Source organism: Hypanus sabinus, chromosome 22 (assembly GCF_030144855.1).
Source record: "Hypanus sabinus isolate sHypSab1 chromosome 22, sHypSab1.hap1, whole genome shotgun sequence".
Classification (NCBI taxonomy): domain Eukaryota; kingdom Metazoa; phylum Chordata; class Chondrichthyes; order Myliobatiformes; family Dasyatidae; genus Hypanus; species Hypanus sabinus.
In genome coordinates, this window is record NC_082727.1 from 66,415,849 (window position 1) to 66,438,989 (window position 23,141).

Genomic DNA, 23,141 nt, shown 5'->3' on the forward strand with positions numbered 1-23,141 from the left:
AACACAGCAGGCCAGGCAGCATCTATAGGGAGAAGCGCTGTCGACGTTTCGGCCCTTGGGTTTCAGCCCGAAACATCGACAGCGCTTCTCCCTATAGATGCTGCCTGGCCTGCGGTGTTCCACCAGCATTTTGTGTGTGTTGTTGTTTGAATCTCTAAATAAACATTGTTTTTGATGACTGAACAGCAAAATCCTGATACGGAGTTTCATGACACTTTTTGGTTGATATTGTCCTCCTTTTGTAATTTCTTTCTCTCCTTGAGACAAACCAATCTGGGTCTGAAAAGAGAAAATTGATTCTAAACTGATAACTAGTTAGGATAGATATCCCAATATTGTTCATTTGCTATGTGTTGTGTTGTACAACATAGGCGATCATGACTACGATTGTTCTTGGCAAATTTTTCTACAGAAGTGGTTTGCCATTGTCTTCTTCTGGGCAGTGTCTTCACAAGACAGGGGACCCCAGCCATTATCAATACTCTTTCAGATTTTCTGCCTGGTGGTAGTGGTTACATAACCAGGACTTGAGAAATGCACCAGCTGCTCATACAAATATCCACCACCTATTCCTATAATTTCATGTGACCCTGATCGGAGGGGGGGAGGGGCTAAGCAGGTGCTATACCTTGTCCAAGGATGATCTGAAGGAGTGCCTTACTCCTCCTTTGGTGCAGACGTATCTTTACCCCACCACCCTGCTTTAATATAGTATGCTCATTAAAAAAACCTATAACTCAGTGTGCAAATTTTCAGATTTCTAAAGAGTTCTTACCTGAATGGTTTTTGGTCTGTGAAATCTACCATTGCAGTTTTTGGGAATGGATTTATACCTTGAAAACAAGGGAAAATTTAAAACTTATACATTCACACTGAACTAATTGAAATGAAAAATATTACTTTAACATGACAGTACTTACATAGAATCTACATGAGGTGCTGCCTTAAGAAGGCAACATCTATCATCAAAGACCACCAACTACCAGTATAGAACCCTGAGAGTCCAAACTACCAGGTTCAAAACTGCTACTATTCAGTTCTAAAGTTTGTAAACCATCCCACAACACTATGGCCACCTTATACTGAAATGGACTTTTTATGTTCTAATTGTGTCCTTGTAAAAATTGTGTAATTATGTTTTATTGTGAACACTATTTATATGCTGCTAAGTGTCTGTGATGCGGTTATATAGAAGATTTTCAATGTACCTCTGCAAACGTGCATTTGTGCATATCAAAGTCAAGTCAAAGTCAAATCACTTTTGTCATTTCAACCATCAACTGCTGGTACAGTACACAATAAAAATGAAACAATGTTCCTCCAGGACCATGGTGCTACATGAAACAACACAAAACTACAATAGACTATGTGAGGCAGCACAAGGCTACACTAGACTAAGTAAAACAACACAAAAACTACACTGGACTGCAGACCTACACAGGACTACATAAAGTTCACAAAACAGTGAAGAGCAGTACAATAATTAATAAACAAGACAATAGGCACAGTAGAGGACAAATTACAATATAATAATAAATGATGTAGATGTCAGTCTAGGCTCTGGGTATTGAGGAGTCTGATGGCTTGGGGGAAGAAACTGTTACACATTCTGGTCGTGAGAGCCTGAATGCTTTGGTCCCTTTTGCCAGATGGCAGGAGAGAGATAAGTTTGTGTGAGGGGTGGGTGGGGTCCTTCACAATGCTGTTAGCTTTGTGGGTGCAGCGTGTGGTGTAAATGCCTGTAATGGCAGGAAGAGAGACCCCCGATGATCTTCTCGGCTGACCTCACTATCCGCTGCAGGGTCTTGCGATCCGAGATGGTGCAATTCCCGAACCAGGCAGTGATGCAGCTGCTCAGGATGCTCTCAATACATCCTCTGTAGAATGTGGTGAGGATGAGGGGGTGGAAGATGGACTTTTCTCAGCCTTCGCAAGAAAGTAGAGATGCTGCTGGGCTTTCTTGGCTATGGAGCTGGTGTTGAGGGACCAGGTGAGGTTCTCCACCAGGTGAACACCAAGAAATCTGGTGCTCTTAACAATCTCAACGGAGGAGCCGTCAATGTTCAGCGGAGAGTGGTCACTCCACGCTCTCCTGAAGTCAACAACCATCCCTTTTGTTTACATTCAGAGATAAGTTGTTGGTTCTGCACCAGTCCGTTAGCTGCTGCACCTCCTCTCTGTATGCTGACTCGTCGTTCTTGCTGATGAGACCCACCACAGTCGTGTCATCAGATATGACAGCAAACACAACATTAAGACTTCTGAAATTCTACTGAATACCAAGGAGACACATTTCCTAAAAGATACCAAGACTCTACAAGGTTGCTCTAAAGCAGGAGTTCCCAACCTGGGGTCTACGAACCCCTTGTTTAATGGTTGCATAAAAAAGATCGTGAACCCCTGCTCCAACCAAATAACCAAATTTCCAGTTTTTAAACATTCCAGATCATAACTTAATTGTCTTTCTTAAAGGGAATAAACAAACTAACATGAAGAAAAGACAAGCAACACACACAAAATGCTGGTGGAACGCAGCAGGCCAGGCACCATTTACGGGGAGAAGCACTGCCAACGTTTTGGGCCTCAGCTGATAGATGCTGCCTGGCCTGCTGTGTTCCACCAGCATTTTGTGTGTGTTGCTTGAATTTCCAGCATCTGCAGATTTCCTCGTGTTTGCTGAAGAAGACATATTATTTTAACATTTTAATGCATTAGAACTGTACATTAAAACAGTAATGTGTGGGGTGGTGTGCCTCCTGTAGTTTTGACACAAGCATTATGTTTAGTAGAAGTGGTCTTACATAACTGCAGATGGGAAAGGTGTACAGGAATGGAGTTCTTGTGGGAGTGGATTGGGAAGATAATCCATCAGGTAGACTGAAGTAGGAGTGACCCAAGGATTGTAAAAAGAGCGATGAAAAACAATGGGAATGGAGAGGACCTGGGTGGGATGATAAATTGGAAGAAGGTAGGTTGATCAGGGAAATGATCAGAAAGTTAGCAGGAGTTGGAGAATTTTTGAGACCCATGTTATTTATGATTTAATGCTTTATGGAGCCAAAGAATGAAAATTCACTAATATGATGCTGATTTACAAATTATCTGTAACACCCTGGTTAAGATTTTGGAGAAGTGTTTGTGAGAGACACTGGTTGAAATCTTTTTTTTGGTGGAAGCTGGGAGAAGACAGGAGGGAAGATGACTGAGGATGCCGTCCCTGTAGCGCAGGGTGTTCTGTGCAGATGAATGGCTTCAACGAGGAAGGACCTATACGCCCATGGGAAACCCGTTTGTTCGAGATGGATTTCGAGCAACATTCGGAAGGTGGTGTGTGCTTTCACAGACCAAGGGTCCAGCACGTGATTCACAGACAAATTCAAGAGGAGCTCCAACTAAAGCACACATTTGACTGTTTAAGTATAAAGGGCCCTTTTTTTTCCCTCTCTTTCCTTTAATAACTGTTTAAGTTAACATTCTTAAATATACTTCTTTATAATTGTATGCACTGTACAATCCTTGCTGACGGGCGATTGCTGGGGGCAGTAAATCACACAAACCGGGGTTTGGATGGGTGAGACATCCCAACCTCATGGATTTAGCAGGATCAGTCGTATGCACCCTAGCCATACAAAGTCTGAGAAAGGAGGGTTTTTCATCACAGAGTCCAGCGGCGAGGGGCTAACGAGCTGCATTTCCAGAGGAGCCCAATAAAAACGGGTTTCATATCTAATAACAATCCGGATTTTTTTTAAATTCCATGACATCACACACAAAAATTAAACATTATATTATGCAAAACTTTCACTTAGATTTCACATAAGCCAAAATTAACAATTCAAGTGACACAGTGTAAAAATATCCTTACTTTGTAAAACAACAGGCACAAAATGCTGGAGAAACTCAGTAGGTCTGGCATCCTCTATGGAGGGGAAGAAACATTGACTGTTTTATACCTCCAGCAGTTTGCATGCATTGTTCTGTATTTCTACCATCTGCAGAATCTCGTGTTCATACTCTGTAAAAGTAGGATTTTAAGAACTAAATGTTTCACTAATATTTTGCATTGTCTTTTTGATCGTTGTCTTTTCGCTGTACATTGCTGAATTTTATTGACTTCAAACAAGCCAGTGGTTTAACATCCTTTGTTAACAGAAATGTCAAGCTTTGTAGTATGAGTGACTGGTGGGAATATAATGAATATGAAATGAAACAAATATACTGGCTAACAATCCAATTCTGTAATAACTTCAGAACCATTTCTGCACTGGCATAAGTTACTAAGACCATCACAAAAAAAAACTTAAGCTCCCGTACACTGGACATGATCATAGATCTTTTTAACCCAGTGATATTATTACTTGAAGCATAATACCCCTGCCAAATGATGATTACTAATAGATGTAGAGAGCTCTCAATGGACTGCTTATATACCTTCATTATAAGCTCACTAACACAAAATGGGGAACAAGCTCGAAAACATTGCGAGCCAGTGCACTTGCTCTTTGCTATTCCACTGCCAAATACGCCTGCCCTGCATGGGAAAGATCTACTCATGCTAAGAAGATGGATGCCATTCTGAATGCAAGCTGCCAACTTATCACAGGTTGTTTAAAACCAACAAACAGCAGAAGCCTATATGTCCTGCCGGTTATGTCCTGATATAAGAGAAATGGTAGCCACCAAGAAAGAACGACTCTGTCAAATATCAGATGAGAGATAGCTTCTACATAGTCATACATCTACACCCAGTTGCCTAAGTCAAGGAAGAGCTTCAGGAACAGTGTTGATCCATTACAATCAACCCCATCTGAAGCCCACATTGCCCTGTGGAAGGAACGGCTCATCAGTCCCAAACAACCCCCAATGATGGAAATTCCACCAGATGAAAGCCTTCCCCCAGGAGCTAATTGCAACTGGGCGACCTTTAAGTGTTTTAACAGACTTAGGACTGGTGTAGGTCATTCAAAGGTGTCACTAAGCAAATGGGGATATACAACCAGCCCAACAATCTGTGAATGTGGAACTGAGTCACAAACTATGCAACATCTCCTGCAATGCCCATCGCTAGAGGAACTATTGCAGATCTTGCTGCATTCAACAACAAGGGGCAAAAATGTGTCCAGCTCTGGCTGGGCCACGTATAGACTATCCGTGGACATGATAAAAAGAATCATCTTCATTATAGCTGTATTATCACCAGTAATCTAAAGGAGGACATGTAAACCAAATCAAAGACCATATGTGCAACAATCATAAAATTGCCTTTAGTCTGCAATAGACTGATTTTTTTCAATGATTTCCATTAAACTTGTCAGACAAAACTTGCCTTTCCAAACTCATGCTGTTCTTCATTAACCCACTTCTTTCCAGGGGAGCATTCCACTTTGTTATTAGCTTACACATCACAGGCGTTAACAGACTGATTTATAGGTGTCGATTTCCTCCTTTGAAGAATAGTGTACAGTGGGAACCAAAGCAATAATTTGTACTTAGACTGTTCATTTCACTTATAAAATCATCCCAATGCACTTGTATGCTGGCATAACTTCCAGAGCCAAGTGATGTTTGAAATATTGCAGTTATACCTTCCAGATTGAAATAACGGTTGAAATATCCTCATAGCCTCTTATATTTAAGATGTGAGTTCCATCAGTAATCTTGGGTATATGTCAACAGGGCCCTAGTCCTTTCCACTAGGTTACACCATATCTTTTTCAATATCGCATCTATGTAGTTATTGTGGCCAGCTGCTCCACCTCCTCTTACATCACCTTGAAAACTCAGAAAAAGCAGTCCATTGTTGCCTTGCTTTCATCTACAATTTTGCTTTCTTTTTTATTTCCATTTAACATAGCCTAAATTAACTATTTCCCTTTGCCTGTTAAATCCATCACTTTTGTTCATACAACAATGTATTCTCTTCCTTTTGTACTTTTACAACTGTTTCAATATTTTTCTTTACTATTCTTTAACTTGCTATGTATCTAATTCCTCTTCTCAACCTTAATCTAATTTTCAATTTCAAGCACACATTTTCCAAATTTTCTGCAAAATCAACAGTAGTTATATTTACAATCATGCTCAAGTTCAGCATACCTTCGCAGTGCAACACACACAAAATGCTGGAGGAACTCAGCAGGTCAGACAGCATCTATGGAAAAGAGTAAGCAGTTGATGTTTCGGCCCAAGTCCTTTCTCCAGAACTGAGTGGGAAGGGGTAAGATGCCTGAAATAAAAGGTGGGGGGGGGAAGGGGAAAGAAGCTAGCTGGAAGATAAATGTCAAGAAGATCAAGGGCTGGAGAAGAAAGAATCTTACAGGAAAGTGGAGCATAGGAGAAAGGGAAGGAGGAGGGGATCTAGGGGAAGTAATAGAATTAAAAGGTCAGAGTGGTGAATAGAGGAAGGGGGAGGGGAAAGTTGTGATCTGCACCAGCTGCTCATGTGGCAGCCCACCACCTGCTCCCATGGCTTCATGTGACCTTGCTTGGAAGCTAAGCAGGTGCTCACCTTTCCCAACAGTGACCTGCAGGCTAGCACCTCCTACACCTTTCTACACATCCATTGGTAGAGACGTATCTCCACGCTACTATCCAAAACCACAACAGATCCTTTTTCATTGATACATCTAAATATGGTTGTTTGTCTTCCCTAATATTCTTCATTCCCCACTTGATCTGTCAAAATTATACCAGGAGTGGCTCTTTAAATAAGAAAATGTGTTGATCTGGAAAGTGATCTTGAATGATTTCCTTGAATTTCTTTCCTTTTTATTTTTAGTGAGACTGTTGAATAGTTTAATGCTATTCTATATACTCTCAAGGGAGTAAATTTCTTTCCGATTCCTTACTAATTTAAAACTAAGCAGAATGAATATGTTGGCACAATCACCTATGAAATTCTATATACAAAGCAGCAGTGATGGATACAACTTATTACAATCAGTCCAACAGTAACTGCAAAATCATTCTCTGGTGTTCAAACAACACACACCAAATGCTGGAGGGACTCAGCAGGCCAGACAGCATCAATGGGAAAAAGTACAGTTGATGTTTTGGGCAGAGACCTTGCTGAATGGTTTCAGCCTGAAACATCGACTGAGCCCTGTCAAAGGGTCTCGGCCTGAAATGTCAACTGTACTTTTTTCCATAGATGCTGCCTGGCTTGTGGAGGTCCTCCAGCACTTTGTGTGTGTTGTTTGGATTTCCAGCATCTGCAGATTTCTCATTTGCTCTGGTGCTCAATGCAGCTTCCTAAAAACTTTTTAAGAATATGCAATAGCACATTTCCTTTCTAAATTTGAATAATACTTTGACCATTAATTGCTGTTACTGAGCCACTTCCCTTTTTGTATCCAGTTTTCTGCCAATATATGCATTTCACAAAAATTATAAATGATATGCAAGTATAAACCTACCAATCTAAATTAAAGGGTCTGTAGCTTTTAAATGTAAAAGAAAAGCCAAGTAAAAAGTAATGAATGCCTCGGCGATATCATAATGAAAATGATCTTATTTTTAGTCTTCAGATGATGACGACTGCTTGAGCTTTGCTCTTTCAGTCAAAGATGCCAGCTGAACTCCACAACACAATTGTTTTCCATAATTATTCACACCTAGCAAAAACTCAATTGCTAACCATGAGCAGAGTTAGAAAGGCATGCTGTCGAACACTGTGTCCAAATGCAGTGATTGCTAACCGTGAACCAAAAATCTGCTATTTTTTTCTATCTTCTCTTGAATTAAACGGTCTGTTATTTAAATTCTGATTTCCAGTTTAAATTGCCATTTCCTACTGTAGTTGGACATTTTAGTTTGTACAATTTTAGCTTGTACAATCTCCTGCATTTTGTTCTTGACATTTATTAGAAAATGTTTATGGAAATTATTTCAAATAAAGATGTTGAAGAACATAAAGTATGTTAGTAGCACAAGGTTTCTCAGCCTTCGTACAGTAATCATCAGATTTACACACAGGGAATACGATTATCCTTTATATTTCTTACTGTAACATAGTTTTTTTTATGTATTGCACAGTAAAGTCATAAAGTCACTGAATACTACAGCACAGAACAGGTCTTTTGGCACATCTAGTCAGTGCTGAACCATTAATCTGTCTAGTTCCACTGACCTGAACCCAGACCATAGCCCTTTCTACCCTGCCATCTATACATGTATCTATCTGAATTTTTCTTAAATGCTGAAATTGAACTGGCATCCACCAGTTGGGCTGGCAGCTCATTCCACACTCTTACAACCCTCCAAGAGAAGTTGTTTCCCCTCATGTACAGCTTAAACATTTGACCTTTCACCCTTAGCCTATGACCTCTAGTTGTAGTTTCACCCAACCTCAGTGGAAAAAGCCTGCTTGCATTTATCCTACCTATAACCCTCATAATTTTGTATACCTCTATCAAATCTCCTCTCAATCTTCTACATTCTAGGGAATAAAGTCCTAACCTATTCAACCTTTCCTATGACTCAGGTTCTACCTTGTAACATCCTTGTAAATCTTCTCTGCACTTTTTCAGTTTTATTTACTACCTCATCTTGAATGCCAAGCGACTGAACCTTCTTGACTAACCTCTTGTGTGGGATGTTATCAAATGCATCACTAAACTCCATGTAGATAATATCCACAGCCTTGCCTTCATCAACTTTCCTGGTAGCTCAAATAAGATTGATTAGACGCAACCTACTACGCACAAAGCCATGCTGACTATCCCCATCTGACCCATCTCTTATGGCTCCATACGTAGATGACCACTCTGATTTTCCAGAGGACCAGTTTTGCCCCTTGCTATCCCTTTGTTCTTAACGTATCTGGAGCTCCTTCACATTATCTGCTGAACAACCTCATACTTTTGATTAGCCCTCCTGATTTCCTTCTTAAGTGTGCTATTGCATTTCTTATTCTCCTTAAGTACAGTCGGCCCTCCTTATCCATGGGGGATTGGTTCCGGGACCCCCCACGGATACCAAAAAACACGGATGCTCAAGTCTCTTATTTAACCTGTCTCAGTGAGGTGGTCTTTAGGACCCAGCAGAACCACGGACCTTATTTAACCTGTCTCAGTACAGTGGACTTCAGGACCTGGCGCAGCTCTGAATCCGCAGTGTTTCTGCTCACGAAAATAATCATGATCACGATTGAAAATAAAGTGGAAATAATAAAGCGATCAGAAAGAGGTGAAATGCCATCGGTCATTAGAAAAGCATTAGGCTACAGTCGGCCAACAATCGGAACAATTTTAATGGAGCACGTGAAAGGCCCTGCCCCGATGAAAGCTACAATTATTACTAAGCAATGCAGTGGTTTAATTATTGAAATACATAAGTTTCTTAAGTGTATTATATGCATAGAAAGGTAAAACATATACTATATACTAAGACAAATGTTTGACTAACTGACACTAAATAATACTGGATGTACCTGTTCCAACTTCAAATCTGATTTAAAGACAGACTCAGGAACGGAACTCGTTCATAACCCGGGACTGCCTATACATTAAAATCATCTCTAGATTACTTATAATACCTAATACAATGTAAATGCTATGTTAATAGTTGTTATACTGTATTGTTTAGGGAATAATGACAAGAGAAATTAGTCTATCCATGCTCAAACAACAAGTGCTGGAGAGAGAACTTCCGGGTTTTCTCGATCCGCACATGCTGAACCCTCGGATAAGGAGGGCCGACTGTACTGCATTTGTTCTTACCTGTCTATAACTGCTATGCACTTCCTTTTTTTTCTTAACCAGGACCTCAATATCTTTCAAAAACCAAGGTTCCCCAATCCTAGCAACAGAAACAAAATGTTGGAAGGACTCAGCAGACCAGGCAGCACCTGAATTGAATTTATTACTTACATCCTTCATATACATGACTAGTAAAAACCTTTACGTTACATCTCTGTCTAAATGTGCAATTTATAGTTATTTATAATAATTATGTAAAACAGGATAGTCAATATAACATAGAAATACAGTTGCATCAGCATGAATTAAGCAGTCTGATGGCCTGGTGGAATCTGCCCCAGAGTCTGCTGGTCCTGGCTTTTATGCTGCAGTACCATTTCCCAGATGGTAGCAACTGAAACAGTTTGTGGTTGGGGTGACTCAGGTCTCCAACGATCATTTGGGCCCTTTTTACACACTTGTCTTTGTAAATTCCCAAATAGTGGGAAGTTCACATGTAGTCCTGTGTAAATCTGTAGTCTAATGGAGTTTTTGTGTTGTTTTACATAGTCTAGTGTAGCCTTGAGTTGTCTCACATAGTCTAGAGCAGTTTTGTGTTGTTTCATGTAGCACCATGGTCCTGGAGGAATGTTGTTTAATTTTTACTGTGTATTGTACCAGCAGTTTATGGTCGAAATGACAATAAAGAGCAACTTGACTTGACTACAGATGCACTGGACTGTCCATACCATTCTCTGCAGAGTCCTGTGATTGAGGGCAGTACAGTTTCCATATCAGGCAGTAATGCAGCAAGTCAGGATGCTCTCAATTGTGCCCCTATAGAAAGTTCTTAGAATATGGGGCCTACTTCAATCGTCTGAGGTAAAAAAGGCGCTGTTGAGTCTTTCATCACACAGCTGGTGTGTACAGACCACATGAGATCCTCGGTGATGTTTATCAGAGGAACTTCAAGCTGTTCACCCTCTCAATTCCAGATCCATTGATGTCAATAGGGGCTAGACTGTCTCCATTTCCCCTGTAGTCCACAACCAGCAACTTTGTATTTACGACATTGAAGGAGAGGTTGTTTTCTTGACACCACTGAGTCAGGGTGATGACTCCTTCTCTGTAGGCTGCCTCATTATTATTTGAGATTAGGTCAATCGGTGTAGTGTTGTCAGCAAATTTAACTAGCAGATTGGAGCTGTGGTTGGCGACACAGTCATGGGTATACAGAGAGTAAAGGAGGAAGTTTAGTACACAGCCCTGAGGGGCACCTGTCTTGAGGATCAGAGGGGCAGAGGTGAGGCAGCCCACTCTTACTACCTGCCAGCGATCTGACAGTAAGTCCAGGATCCAACTGCACAAGGCAGGGTGAAAGTCGAGGTCTCTGAGTTTCTTGTCAAACCGATGGAAAGGAGTACAGTTGACGTTTCAGGCTGATACTCTGTTATTGTTACTTTTTCTCCTAACAGAAGCAAAAAAAACTCAGTACTCTCAAAATTTCATTTTTGAACACCTTTGCCAGAAAATAGTCTGTCCAAATCCACACTTGCTAGTTCATTTCTGATACCATCAAAATTGGCCTTTCTTCAATTTAAATCTCAACTCGCAGACCAGACCTATCCTTTTCCATAATTTTTCTTGAAACTAATGACATTATGATCACTAGATGTAAACTGTTTCCTGCACACATTTCTGTCACCTGCCCTGCCTCATTCCCTGATAGGAAGTCTTAGATTAGATCTCTCTAATTGAGACCTCTACGTATCAATAAAGAATTTCCTGAGTCCTGACGAAGGGTCTTGGCCCAAAACATCGACAGTGCTTCTCCCTATAACCATATAACCATATAACAATCACAGCACGGAAACAGGCCATCTTAGCCCTCCTAGTCCGTGCCGAACCCTTAATAAATGCTGCGTTCCCCCAGCATTTTGTGTGTGTTGGTTGAATTTCCAACATCTGCAGATTTCCTTGTGCTTCCTGAACATACAGTTGAAGTCAGAAGATTACATACACCTTAGCCAAATACATTTAAACACAGTTTTTCACAATTCCTGACATTTAATCCTAGAAAACATTCCCTGTCTCAGGTCAGTTAGAATCACAACTTTATTTTAAGAATGTGAAATGTCAGAGTAATAGTAGAGAGAATGATTTATTTCAGCTTTTATTTCTTTTATCACATTCCCAGTGGGTTAGAAGTTTACATACACTTTGTTAGTATTTGGTAACATTGCCTTTAAATTGTTTAACTTGGGTCAAACGTTTTGGATAGCCTTTCCACAAGCTTCTCACAACAAGCTGCTGGAATTTAGTTCCATTCCTCCAGACTGAACTGGTGTAACTGAGTCAGGTTTATAGGCCTCCTTGCTCACACACGCTTTTTCAGTTCTGCCCACAAACTTTCTATCGGATTGAGGTCAGGATTTTGTGATGTCCACTCCAATACATTGACTTTGTTGTCCTTAGGCAATTTTGCCACAACTTTGGAGACATGCTTGGGGTCATTATCCATTTGGAAGACCCATTTGCGACCGAGCTTTAACTTCCTGGCTGATGTCTTGAGATGCTGCCTCAATGTATCAACATAATTTCCTTCCTCATGACACCATCTATTTTGTGAAGTGCACCAGTCCCTCCTGCAGCAAAGCACCCCCAAAACATGATTCTGCAACCCCCATGCTTCATGGTTGGGATGGTGTTCCTCAGTTTGCAAGCCTCAACCTTTTTCTTCCAAACATAACGATAGTCATCATGGCCAAACAGTTCAATTTTTGTTTCATCAGACCAGGGTACATTTCTCCAAAAAGTAAGATCTTTGTCCCCATGTGCACTTGCAAACTGTAGTCTGTTTTTTGTATGGCGGTTTTGGTGCAGTGGCTTCTTCCTTGCTGAGTAGCCTTTCAGGTTATGTCGATATAGGACTCAATTTATTATGGATATAGATACTTGTCTACCTATTTTGTCCAGCATCTTCACAAGGTCCTTTGCTGTTGTTCTGGGATCGACATGCACTTTTCGCGCCAAAGTACGTTCATCTCTAGGAGACAGTATGCGTCTCCTTCCTGAGCCATGTGACGGTTGCGTGGTCCCATGGAGTTTATACTTACGTTCTATAGTTTGTACGGATGAATATGGGACCTTCAGGCTTTTGGAAATAGCTCCCAAGGATGAACCAGACTTGTGGAGGTCCACAATTCTTTTTTCCCGAGGTCTTGGCTGATTTCTTTTAATTTTGCTTGTAAACTTCTGAACCACTGGAATTGTGATATAGTCAATTAAAAGTGAAATAACCTGTCTGTAAACAATGGTTGGAAAAATTACGAGCATTTGGAGAAGTACAGTCTACTCTACTCTACTCATGGATAGTCAACATGGCTTTGTGAAGGGAAGATCGTGCCTCACGAGCCTGATTGAGTTTTTTGAAGAGGTAACACAAGAAATTGATGAGGGTAGGGCAGTGGATGTGGTCTACATGGACTTTAGCAAGGCATTTGACAAGGTCCCTCACAAAAGACTCATCCAGAAAGTCAAGAGGCATGGGATAAGTGGAACCTTGGCTATTTGGATAAAAAATTGGCTTAAAGGAAGAAGCAGAGGGTAGTTGTGGAAGGAAAGTATTCTGCCTGGAGGTCAGTAACTAGTGGAGTGCCGCAGGGATCTGTTCTGGGACCCCTGCTATTTGCGATTTTTATAAATGACATGGATGTAGAGGTGGAGAGATGGGTGAGTAAGTTTGCAGATGACATGAAGATTGGAGGAGTTGTGGACTGAGCTGTAGGTTGTCGAAGGTTACAAGAGGATGTAGACAGGCTGCAGAGTTGGGCAGAAAAATGGCAGATGGAGTTCAATCCGGATAAGTGTGAGGTGATGCATTTTAGAAGGACAAACCAGAAGACTGAGTACATGATTAATGGTCAGTTACTTAAGAGTGTGGATGAACAAAGGGACCTTGGGGTTCAAATCCATACATCCCTCAAGGTCACTGCGCAGGCTGATAGGGTAGTTAAGAAGGCCTATGGGATGCCAGGCTTCATTAATGGCGGATTGGGTTCAAGAGTAGAGAGGTCATGTTACAACTCTACAAATCTCTGGTGAGACAGCACTTAGAATATTGTGTTCAATTCTGGTCACCTCATTATAGGAAGGATGTGGAAGCTATGGAGAGGGAACAGAGGAAATTTACCAGGATGTTGCCTGGTTTGGAGAACAAGTCATAAGAAGCAAGGTTAGCAGAGCTGGGACTTTTCTCTTTGGAGTGTAGAAGAATGAGAGGGGACTTGATAGAGGTCTACAAGATTATGAGAAGCACAGATAGGGTGGATAGTCAGTACCCGTTTCCCAGGGCACCAATAGCAAACACCAGAGGGCATATGTACAAAATTAAGGGAGGGAAGCTTAGGGGAGACATCAGGGATAAGTTTTTTACACAGAGGGTTGTGAGTGCCTGGAATGACTTGCCAGGGATGGTGGCGGAGGCTAAAACATTAAGGGTATTTAAGAGCCTCTTGGACAGGCACATGGATGAAAGAAAAATAGAGGGTTATGGGGTAGTGTGGGTTTAGTACTTTTTTTAAGGATTATATGGGTCAGCACAACATGGAAGGCTGAAGGGCCTGTACTGAGCTGTAGTGTTCTATGGTTCAATTACTCGTGTCATGCACAAAGAAGATGTCCTCAACGTCTTGCCAAAACTACAATTTGCTAATATGAAATCTGTGGAGTGGGTAAACAATGAGTTTTAATGACTTCAACCTAAGTGTATGCAAACTTCTGACTTCCACTGTATTTGATGATCTCTATCCCATCCAGTCTTCACAGCATGGAGTCAATATACTGGAAGTTAATATCACCTACTATCACAACCTAATGTTTCTTGGAACATTCTGTGATCGCTCTCAACTTTGATCCTCTAAATCCCGTGAACTCAATAGCGAGGTCATACCTTTATTACTCATTTCCAACCATAGTACCTCACTGGACGATTTCTTCAGTCTGCCCTGTTTGAGTACTACTGTGACATATTCCATGACCAGTAATGCCACCACTCCCCCTTTAATCCCTCTCACTCTGTCACATCGAAAATAATAGAACCCTAGAATATAGAGCTACCTGTCTGGCCCCTACTGCAACCAAGTCTTACTGATGGTCACAATGTCATAATTTTATCTGTTGATCCATGCCCCAGGCTCATCTATCTTTCTTACAATATTTGCATTGAAATATATGCAGCTCAGAACACTAGTCTCACCATGCTCAACCTTTTGATTCCTGATGTAATATGCAGGCTTAATAACAACTTTCTCCACAAGCACTCTTGCTCTGGGACTCTGGTTCCCAACCCACTGCAACTCCAGTTTAACATCCCCTCACATCCCCTGTGCAGCAATTGCAAACCTTCCCACTTGGAAATTAGTCCTTCTCCAGTTTAGCTGCAAATCATCTCTTCTATACAGGTCCCATCTTCCCTGGAAGAGAGCCCAATGGTCCAAAAATCTGAAGCTTTCCCTTCTTAGCCATTTATTAAACTTAATAGACTTCCTATTTCTGGCCTCACTCGTATGTGGCATGGGTAGCAATCCTGAGATTGCAACCCTAGAGGTCCTGCCCTTTAACACCTAAATCCCTGAACTCACTTTGAAGGACTTTGACACTCCTCCTACCCGTGTACAATGCGGACATGACTTCTGGCTGCTCAACTTCCCACTTAAGAATGCTGAGGACTTGATGCTTCAGTATTCACTACAGAAAAGGATCTTGGTGATTGTGGGGATGACTTACAGAAGATTGAAAAGGTTGAGCATATTGACATTAAGAAAGAGGATGAGCTAGAGCTTTTCGAAGCACCAAGTTGGATAAGTCTCTGGGACTGGACAAGAGGTACTCCAGGCTACAGTGGAGAGGAGAATGCTGAGCCTCTGGCAATGATCTTTGCATCATTAATGGGGATGGGAGAGGTTCATTTTTATAAATGACTTGGATGAGGAAGTGGAGGGATGGGTTAGTGAATTTGCTGATGACACAAAGGTTGGGGGTGTTGTGGACAGGTGTCAGAGGTTACAGTGGGACAGCGATAGGATGTAAAACTGGGCTGAGAAGTGGCATATGGAGTTCAACCCAGATAAGTGTGAGGTGGTTCATTTTGGTGCATCAAACATGATGGCAGAATATAGTATTAATGGTAAGACTTTTGAAGTGTGGAGGATCAGAAGGATCTTGGGATCCAACTCCATAGGACACTCAAAGCTGCTGTGCACGTTGACTGAGTGATTAAGAAGGCATACGGTGCTTTGGCCTTCACCAACCGTGGGATTGAGTTTAAGAGCCGAGAGGTAATGTTGCAGCTATATAGGACCCTGGTCAGACCCCACTTGGAGTATCGTGCTCAGTTCTAGTCACCTCACTACAGGAAGGATGGGGAAACTATAGAAAGGGTGCAGAGGAGATTTACAAGGATGTAGCCTGGATTGGGGAACATGCCTTATGAGAATAGGTGAGCAAATTTGGCCTTTTCTCCTTGGAGCAGCAGAGTATGAGAGGTGACCTGATAGAGGTGTATAAGATGATGACAGACATTGATCGTGTGGATAGTCAGAGGCTTTTTCCCAGGGCTGAAATGGCTAACACGAGAGGACACATTTTTAAGGTGCTTGTAAGTAGGTACAGAGGAGATGTCAGGGGTAGGTTTTTTATGCAGAGTGGTGAGTGCGTGGAATGGGCTGCTGGCAATGGTGGTGGAGGCGGATCCGATAGGGTCTTTTAAGAGACTCCAGGATAGGTACATGGAGCTTAGAAAAATAGAGGGTTGTGGGTAAGCCTAGTAATTTCTAAAGTAAGTACATGTTCGGCACAGCATTGTGGGCTGAAGGGTCTGTATTGTGCTGTAATTTTTCTATGTTTCTATCCCAGATGTCCCTGACCCTGGCACTGGGAAACAACATTCTATTTAGGAATCTCATTCTCTTCCACAGAACCTACTTTCTGATCCCTGAACCAACGAATCCCTTATAAATACAGCTCAGCTCAGCTCCCCACCTTCCCTTCTGAACCAAAGAGCCAGATTCAGTGCGACCTCTTTCCTCTGCTAGGTCATTGCCTCCTCCCCCAACAGTATCCGAAGTGCTATAGCTGTTGTTGAGGGGTATAGTCACAGGGGTACATAGACTATAGAAAAGTACAGAACAGGACAGGCCATTCGGCCCACATTGTTGTGCCGAGCTAGCAAAAGCAAATCATAAAACATAGTAATCCCTCCTGCCTACACCAGATCCATATCTCTCTATCTTCCTTACATCTATATGTCTGTCCAAAAAAATGCCTCTAATGTATTTGCCTTTACCACCATGCCAGGCAGTGCATTTCAGGCATCCACAACTCTCTGAGTAAAAAAACTTACTCCTCACATCCCCCTTGAACCTAGCCCTTCTCACGTCAATCTACTAAACATTAGTGTTAGACACTTCAACCATGGGAAACAGACACTCTGTCTACTCTATCTATGCATCTCAGAATCTTGTGAACCTCTATCAGATAGCCACTAAGCCTCCAGCACTCCATAGAAAACAGCCCAAGTTTATCCAGCCTCTCTAAATCAGGCAGCATCCTGGATAACCTCTACTGCACCCACTCCAAAGCCTCAACGTACTTCCTATAGTGGGGTGACCAAAAATGTACGCAATACTCCAGATGTGGCCTATCCAGAGCTTATAAAGTTGCAACATAACCTCCTGAATTTTGACCTCAATGCTTCGAGTAATAAAAGCAAGCATTCCATAAGCTTTCATAACCACCTTATCAACCTGCGTAGCCACTTTCAAGGAGCTATGAACTTGGATCACAATATCTCTCTGCTCAATAACACAATTAAGGACCTTGTCCTTACCAGTGGTCTGTCTCCTTGCATTTGCCCTGCCGAAGTGCAACACCTCACATTTATCTGGGTTGAACTCCATCTGCCATTTCTCAACTTGTATAGCAACTGATGTATATCATACGTATTCTCTGCCAGTCTTCTACACCATTCACAACTCCACCAATCTTGGTATCACCTGCAAACAGGGGTGGAGCTGAAGACGGCACCAGAGGGCAACTTCACACAACCCATCGGTGATAAGTTAAATTCTTCCTCTTGATTTTTCTTTTTGGGGTGGCTGGGGTGCTGTCAGGGTCTTTGATCTATAATAGCACTGAAACTGCAGATCTGCATGGCAGCGTGTTCCCATTTTTGGAGCTCGCCAATTGGCCGCACATTTTATAAATCCAGGTTGGCTGGAAGTCAGGCGCCTTTGGGGTTCTGCTTTGTGGACACGAATTGTCCCAGTGTTACAAACTGCAGCTAAACAGGAGTGAGAACATCGATGATACTATGTTCTTGTTTGGTTGAACCCCAAATCATACCAACCCTAAACACATATTGTTTATGAAAGCTGGCCTTCTCACCATTGAGTCATGCAGCAGTTAGCAGAGATAGTTAATGAGCCAAGTTTGCATATGAGCCCTGGTGAGGGGTTACATTGTATAAGAAGAAATAAAAAATGAATAATGAGAAAATTCTACCTACGGTCTATACTTCTCTTCGATGAAGCCTTGATGACCAAGATCTCAACTCCTCACTCCAACACTGGCCCACTCACACAATGGTGCTCTCTGCTAAAAACTAACCTGTTTATTGGATCTTGACAAGTGTCTAATTATGACCAATCCAAAGTCTCCAATGTCACTGTTGCATGGGACAATGGCATGCAAAATGTGCCAACTGCCCCCACTTCCTTCTTTTAAACTCTCTCCCTCTACACAATCTAGTAACTCCTCAGGAACTGTGGCACATAAAAGGTGAAACTGTTGTCATAAAATGTCACATTTTGCAACACATGTCAGTAATAATAATTATAATTCTGGTACGATATGTAAGTGAAGAAAATTCTTGTTGAGCCAGTCTGGTCACCAAGGAAAAATAAAAAAAAACAGGGAGCACATTGCGAGTAATTGGGAAATAAAGGAGATACCATGTGAGCAAACATGTCATAAATCCAATTGGAGCATTACACAAAACAACATTCATCGAGAAAATAAAGGCTATAAAAATAAAGTACGGCACATTCTATGGAAAATGAAAGGTGTAAAAACACAGTAGTCAAAGATAGAATGGAAGGGTGGTGGCAAAGGATAATGCTAAATAAAGGTATATAAAAAAACAATTCCCAGGAGGAAAGAACTATATATATACTTTCTCTCTCAAGTGTCTTTCTTTCTCAGGTTCTGTGCTACTTGGAGGTTTCACATTACTCCCAGTAACTCCTCAGAATCTGCAGGACATTATTCATAATTTTTGACAATTTAAGTATTCACCTTTTGTTATATACAACCTTTAAATGATTATTTCCATTACTAAATTAATAAATGCCATATATTCTGTAAGTCTATAGCATCACCCTGATGAACTACCGTGAATTGCTCAATTATTCCTAAACAGCCTCTGTACCCTTGGATAGTTTGACACTATAGATAATGGATAACTTTAGTTGTTGTTTCATTCTTTAAGAAAATAACTGCAGTTATAAACCAAGTAACTGTAGGCTGGTGAGCTTTATGTCAGTAGGGGAAATTCATGGAGAAAATCCCAAGGGATGTGATTTTTGTACATTTGGAAAGGAAGGAGCTGATCAGAGATAGCTAGCATAGCTTTGTGCAGGAAAATCCTGTCCACTAATTTGACTGAGATGTTTTTTTAGAAACATAGAAAACCTACAGCACAATACAGGCCCTTTGGCCCACAAAGCTGTGCCAAACATGCCCTTACCTTAGAAATGACCTAGGGTTACCCACAGCCCATGTACTAAGCTCCATGTACCTATCCAGGAGTCTATCATATCTGCCTCCACCACCGTCGCCAGCAGCCCATTCCACACACTCACTCTGCATAAAAAACTTACCACTGACATCTCCTCTGTACCTACTTCCAAGCATCTTAAAACTGTGCCCTCTCGTGCTAACCATTTCAGCCCTGGGAAAAAGCCTGACCATCCATATTATCAATGCCTCATCATCTTATACACCTCTATCAGTTAACTTCTCATCCTCCGTCGCTCCAAGGAGAAAAAGCCAAGTTCACTCAACCTGTTCTCATAAGGCATACTCCCCAACCCAGGCAACATCCTTGTAAATCTCCTCTGCACCCTTTCTATGGTTTCCACATCCTTCCTGTAGTGAGGTGACCAGAACTGGGCACAGTACTCCAAGTGGGATCTGACCAGGGTATGTAACTAAATGAATATGTAACTAAAAAAAGGGAGGCATTTTGCAAAGTCCCACACGGTAGGCTATGTCCAGAAGATTAAGATGTATGGAGTCCAAGGAAATCTGACTAACTGAACCTAAAACTGGCCTGGTGAAAGAAGGCAGATGGTAGCACTGAAAAGATGCTTTCCTGAATGGAAGTCAGTGACTAGCAATGTATCACAGGGATCGGGGTTGAGACCAGTGTTGTTATATATTAATAACTTGAATGTGAACTTAGGAGGATCAACAGGCAGGTTGTCTAAGGCTGGAGCAGGATACAGAGTAGATGGAAATTTGGGTAGTTCAAGATACTGGAGTGACTGGACTTGTATACACTGGAATTTAGAAGGATGAGAGGGGATCTGATTGAAACATATAAGATTATTAACGGATTGGACATGCTAGAGGCAGGAAAAATGTTCCCGATGTTGGGGGAGTCCAGAACCAGAGGCCGCAGTTTAAGAATAAGGGGTAGGCCATTTAGAACAGAGTTGAGGAAAAACTTTTTCACTCAGAGAGTTGTGGATCTATGGAATGCTCTGCCTCAGAAGGCAGTGGAGACCAATTCTCTGGATGCTTTCAAGAAAAAGTTAGACAGAGCTCTTAAAGATAGCGGAGTCAAGGGATATGGGGAGAAGGCAGGAACAGGGTACCAACTGTGGATGATCAGCCATGATCACACTGAATGGCAGTGCTGGCTCAAAGGGCCGAATGGCCTACTCCTGCACCTATTGTCTATTGTCTATAATGCATTTGGGTCAATTAAAGGGGAGGCAGAACACTACATAATGTTAATGAACAGAGGAACCGTAGATTCAGGAACATGGTTCTCTGAAAGAAGCAACAGTTTTATATGGTTTATGGAACACAACTCTGAATAGAATAATGGAGAGAGTACAACAAAGTTGCCAATGAAGGACAAGGGCATAGTGTTGTTCCAAAAGGTAAGTACAGGGCAGGGCATAGGGTTGTTCCAATATGCTACTGGGCAGGGCACAGGGTAGTAGCCCCCAGCGGATGAATAAAGCGAAGAACATGGTACAATTCTGAATGGCCAGTGGACAGCAGAAAAGTGGATAGTTCACAATAGACGAATGGAGGACAGAGCACAGGTTAGCTCCCTTAAGGAATGGAGAGGACATGTGCAGAGTAGTTTTAGTAGAGGAATGGAGGGTAAAGTACATTGGAGTGGCCTATAAATGAGTGGAGGGCAAAGCACAGAATGGCTCCAAAAGAAGGACAAGGTCCAGGGTAATTCCCAATGGCCGTATGAGGGTCAGACGTTGTTCATTCCCTGGTGATACCACTCTATATTACCAATACAAGAGATTCTGCAAATGCTGGAATCTTAAGCAACAGACATAAAATGCTGGCAGCATCCTACGGGCCCTTTATTCTCCTCCACAGATGCTGTTTGACGCTGAATTCCTCCAGCATTGTACGTGTGTTACTCGAGATTGCGTTTGCTTTGACTTTTCGTAATAACGCGTGAATTTGCAATCTATGTACATGATAAATCACTAATACTGGCTACCTTCATCCCAGATACTGCTGATGGATTTGATGTTACCTCACCACCGCAGTGCCACGGTCAGGGCTCCCTCCCGAAAATTAAAATGGCGCCTGCACCCGCTGAGCTGCGGGCGGCCGGAACGCGGTAACAGAGTGAGGAGTTCCGCCGGAAAGGTTACGGAGAGGCAAACGTGCGGCTCCACCGGACAGAATACAGAGCGGTACCCAGGTACAGCGCAAAGTCAGCTTTGTGGGCACGTGTCGGAATCAAAATCGGGTTTAATATCATGTGTTCATTTCGCTGCTATTTTACTCTGTAAATCTCAGCAGTCGCAGTTTTCCATTCAATGTCCTATGGACGTATGTTACAGATTTTATGTGGGATGAGGTCAGTGGGTAGTGACCTTTTGGAAACTGGTCAGCCTCCCCCCCCACTCCTGAGGAGCAGATTGTGCGGAAGGCGGGTTACACCGGGGGGGGGGGGGGGGTCTAAGGCGATGTATGCGTGGGGTTTAGGCTACTAACTATGGGGTCTTGTGGGGTAAGACTTAAAATAACGCCAGTAATTTTGAGTGCGAAAGCTTTTTGGAATTTTTGTAAAAGGAAACTCCTTGTTCACTATATTTACCCTTGTGATTATCTATATTAATTGTTCCAACAATGGCATTTAACTGACTGGATCTCAAAGCCTGAAATTCCCTCCCAAACTCTTCATCTTTTTTCTTTGAATATTCTTTCAAAATTTTGACAACGTCTTTGGTTATCTTTAACCTCAGTGATTCAGAATCAAATTTTGGTTGTAAGTGCTGATTATGAGATGCGTCGGTCCTGTAAAGTGATTGTATAAATGCAAACAATTTTTAAGAAATGAAGCAGCTATTTTTGCTGTTGAAAGTAGCAAGTGCACAGAATGTATTCTGGTGGGAAACTTCAGTTTTCATCAACGAGTCTGCTTTGGCAGCACATCACAGAAACTGCCTAAATCCTGAAAGACACATCCACTATATGGAGTTTGCAGCAAATATTGAGCAAACCACACAAAGGATAAATCCTCTTAATCTCGTCTGTCTACAACAAGGGTTCCCAATTCCCAACCTGGATGAACCTTGTTCAGTGTAAGGCTGTATACCATTAAAAAAAGTTTGGGAAACCCTGGTCTATAACAATGTTATTGAGAAGCTGCTACTTCTACTAATTAAGACAGTTGCCCAAATATGTCTTATTTTCAAATACCATCTGGTTAATTGTCATCAATCTATACTCGCTCATTATCCTGAAGTGTTATTAGTGGCCACTTGGGCATAAATAACTTGCTTATTGATGCCTGGTTGGAGCTTTGCCAGGACTGGCCAGTTTCAGATTTGTATAGATTATCAATCATCGCATCCCAGGAATTCCTCAGGGCGGTGTCCTTTGTCTACTATCAGTAACTCTCCTTTGCTAGACAACGGACCAATGCCATCAAGAAAGAGTCTATCCTGGGGATTCCCAACTTTTTTTTATACCATGAACCCTTACCATTAACTGAGAGGTCCACGGACCCCAGATTGGGAACCCTTTGGTTAGACTCTAACCACAATCCTGATAGTGCATCACATTACCAGCACTGGTCCCACACCATCAAATTCCTGATGGACATTACTAACTGGAAACTCAACTGATGTAGCC

At 41.9% G+C, this 23,141-nt stretch overlaps 1 protein-coding gene across 9 annotated transcripts in view; it reads right to left on the reverse strand.

Annotated features, from left to right (window-relative positions):
* Positions 1-21,619, reverse strand: part of fam204a (family with sequence similarity 204 member A) — a 114,748-nt gene extending 93,129 nt beyond the window's left edge. The window contains exons 1-3 of one of the 9 annotated variants that reach the window (XM_059947951.1): positions 21,496-21,615; positions 9,720-9,798; positions 776-833 (exon numbers count right to left, since the gene is read on the reverse strand). In XM_059947951.1, the coding sequence (XP_059803934.1) occupies positions 776-807 (32 nt within the window). In that variant the 5' untranslated portion in view covers positions 808-833; positions 9,720-9,798; positions 21,496-21,615. Of the gene's footprint in view, positions 1-775; positions 834-3,865; positions 4,016-9,719; positions 9,799-21,492 lie in introns of all 9 variants that reach the window. The other 8 variants (XM_059947953.1, XM_059947958.1, XM_059947956.1 and 5 more) reach the window with 8 other exon arrangements.
* Between the last annotated feature and the right edge of the window lie 1,522 nt (positions 21,620-23,141).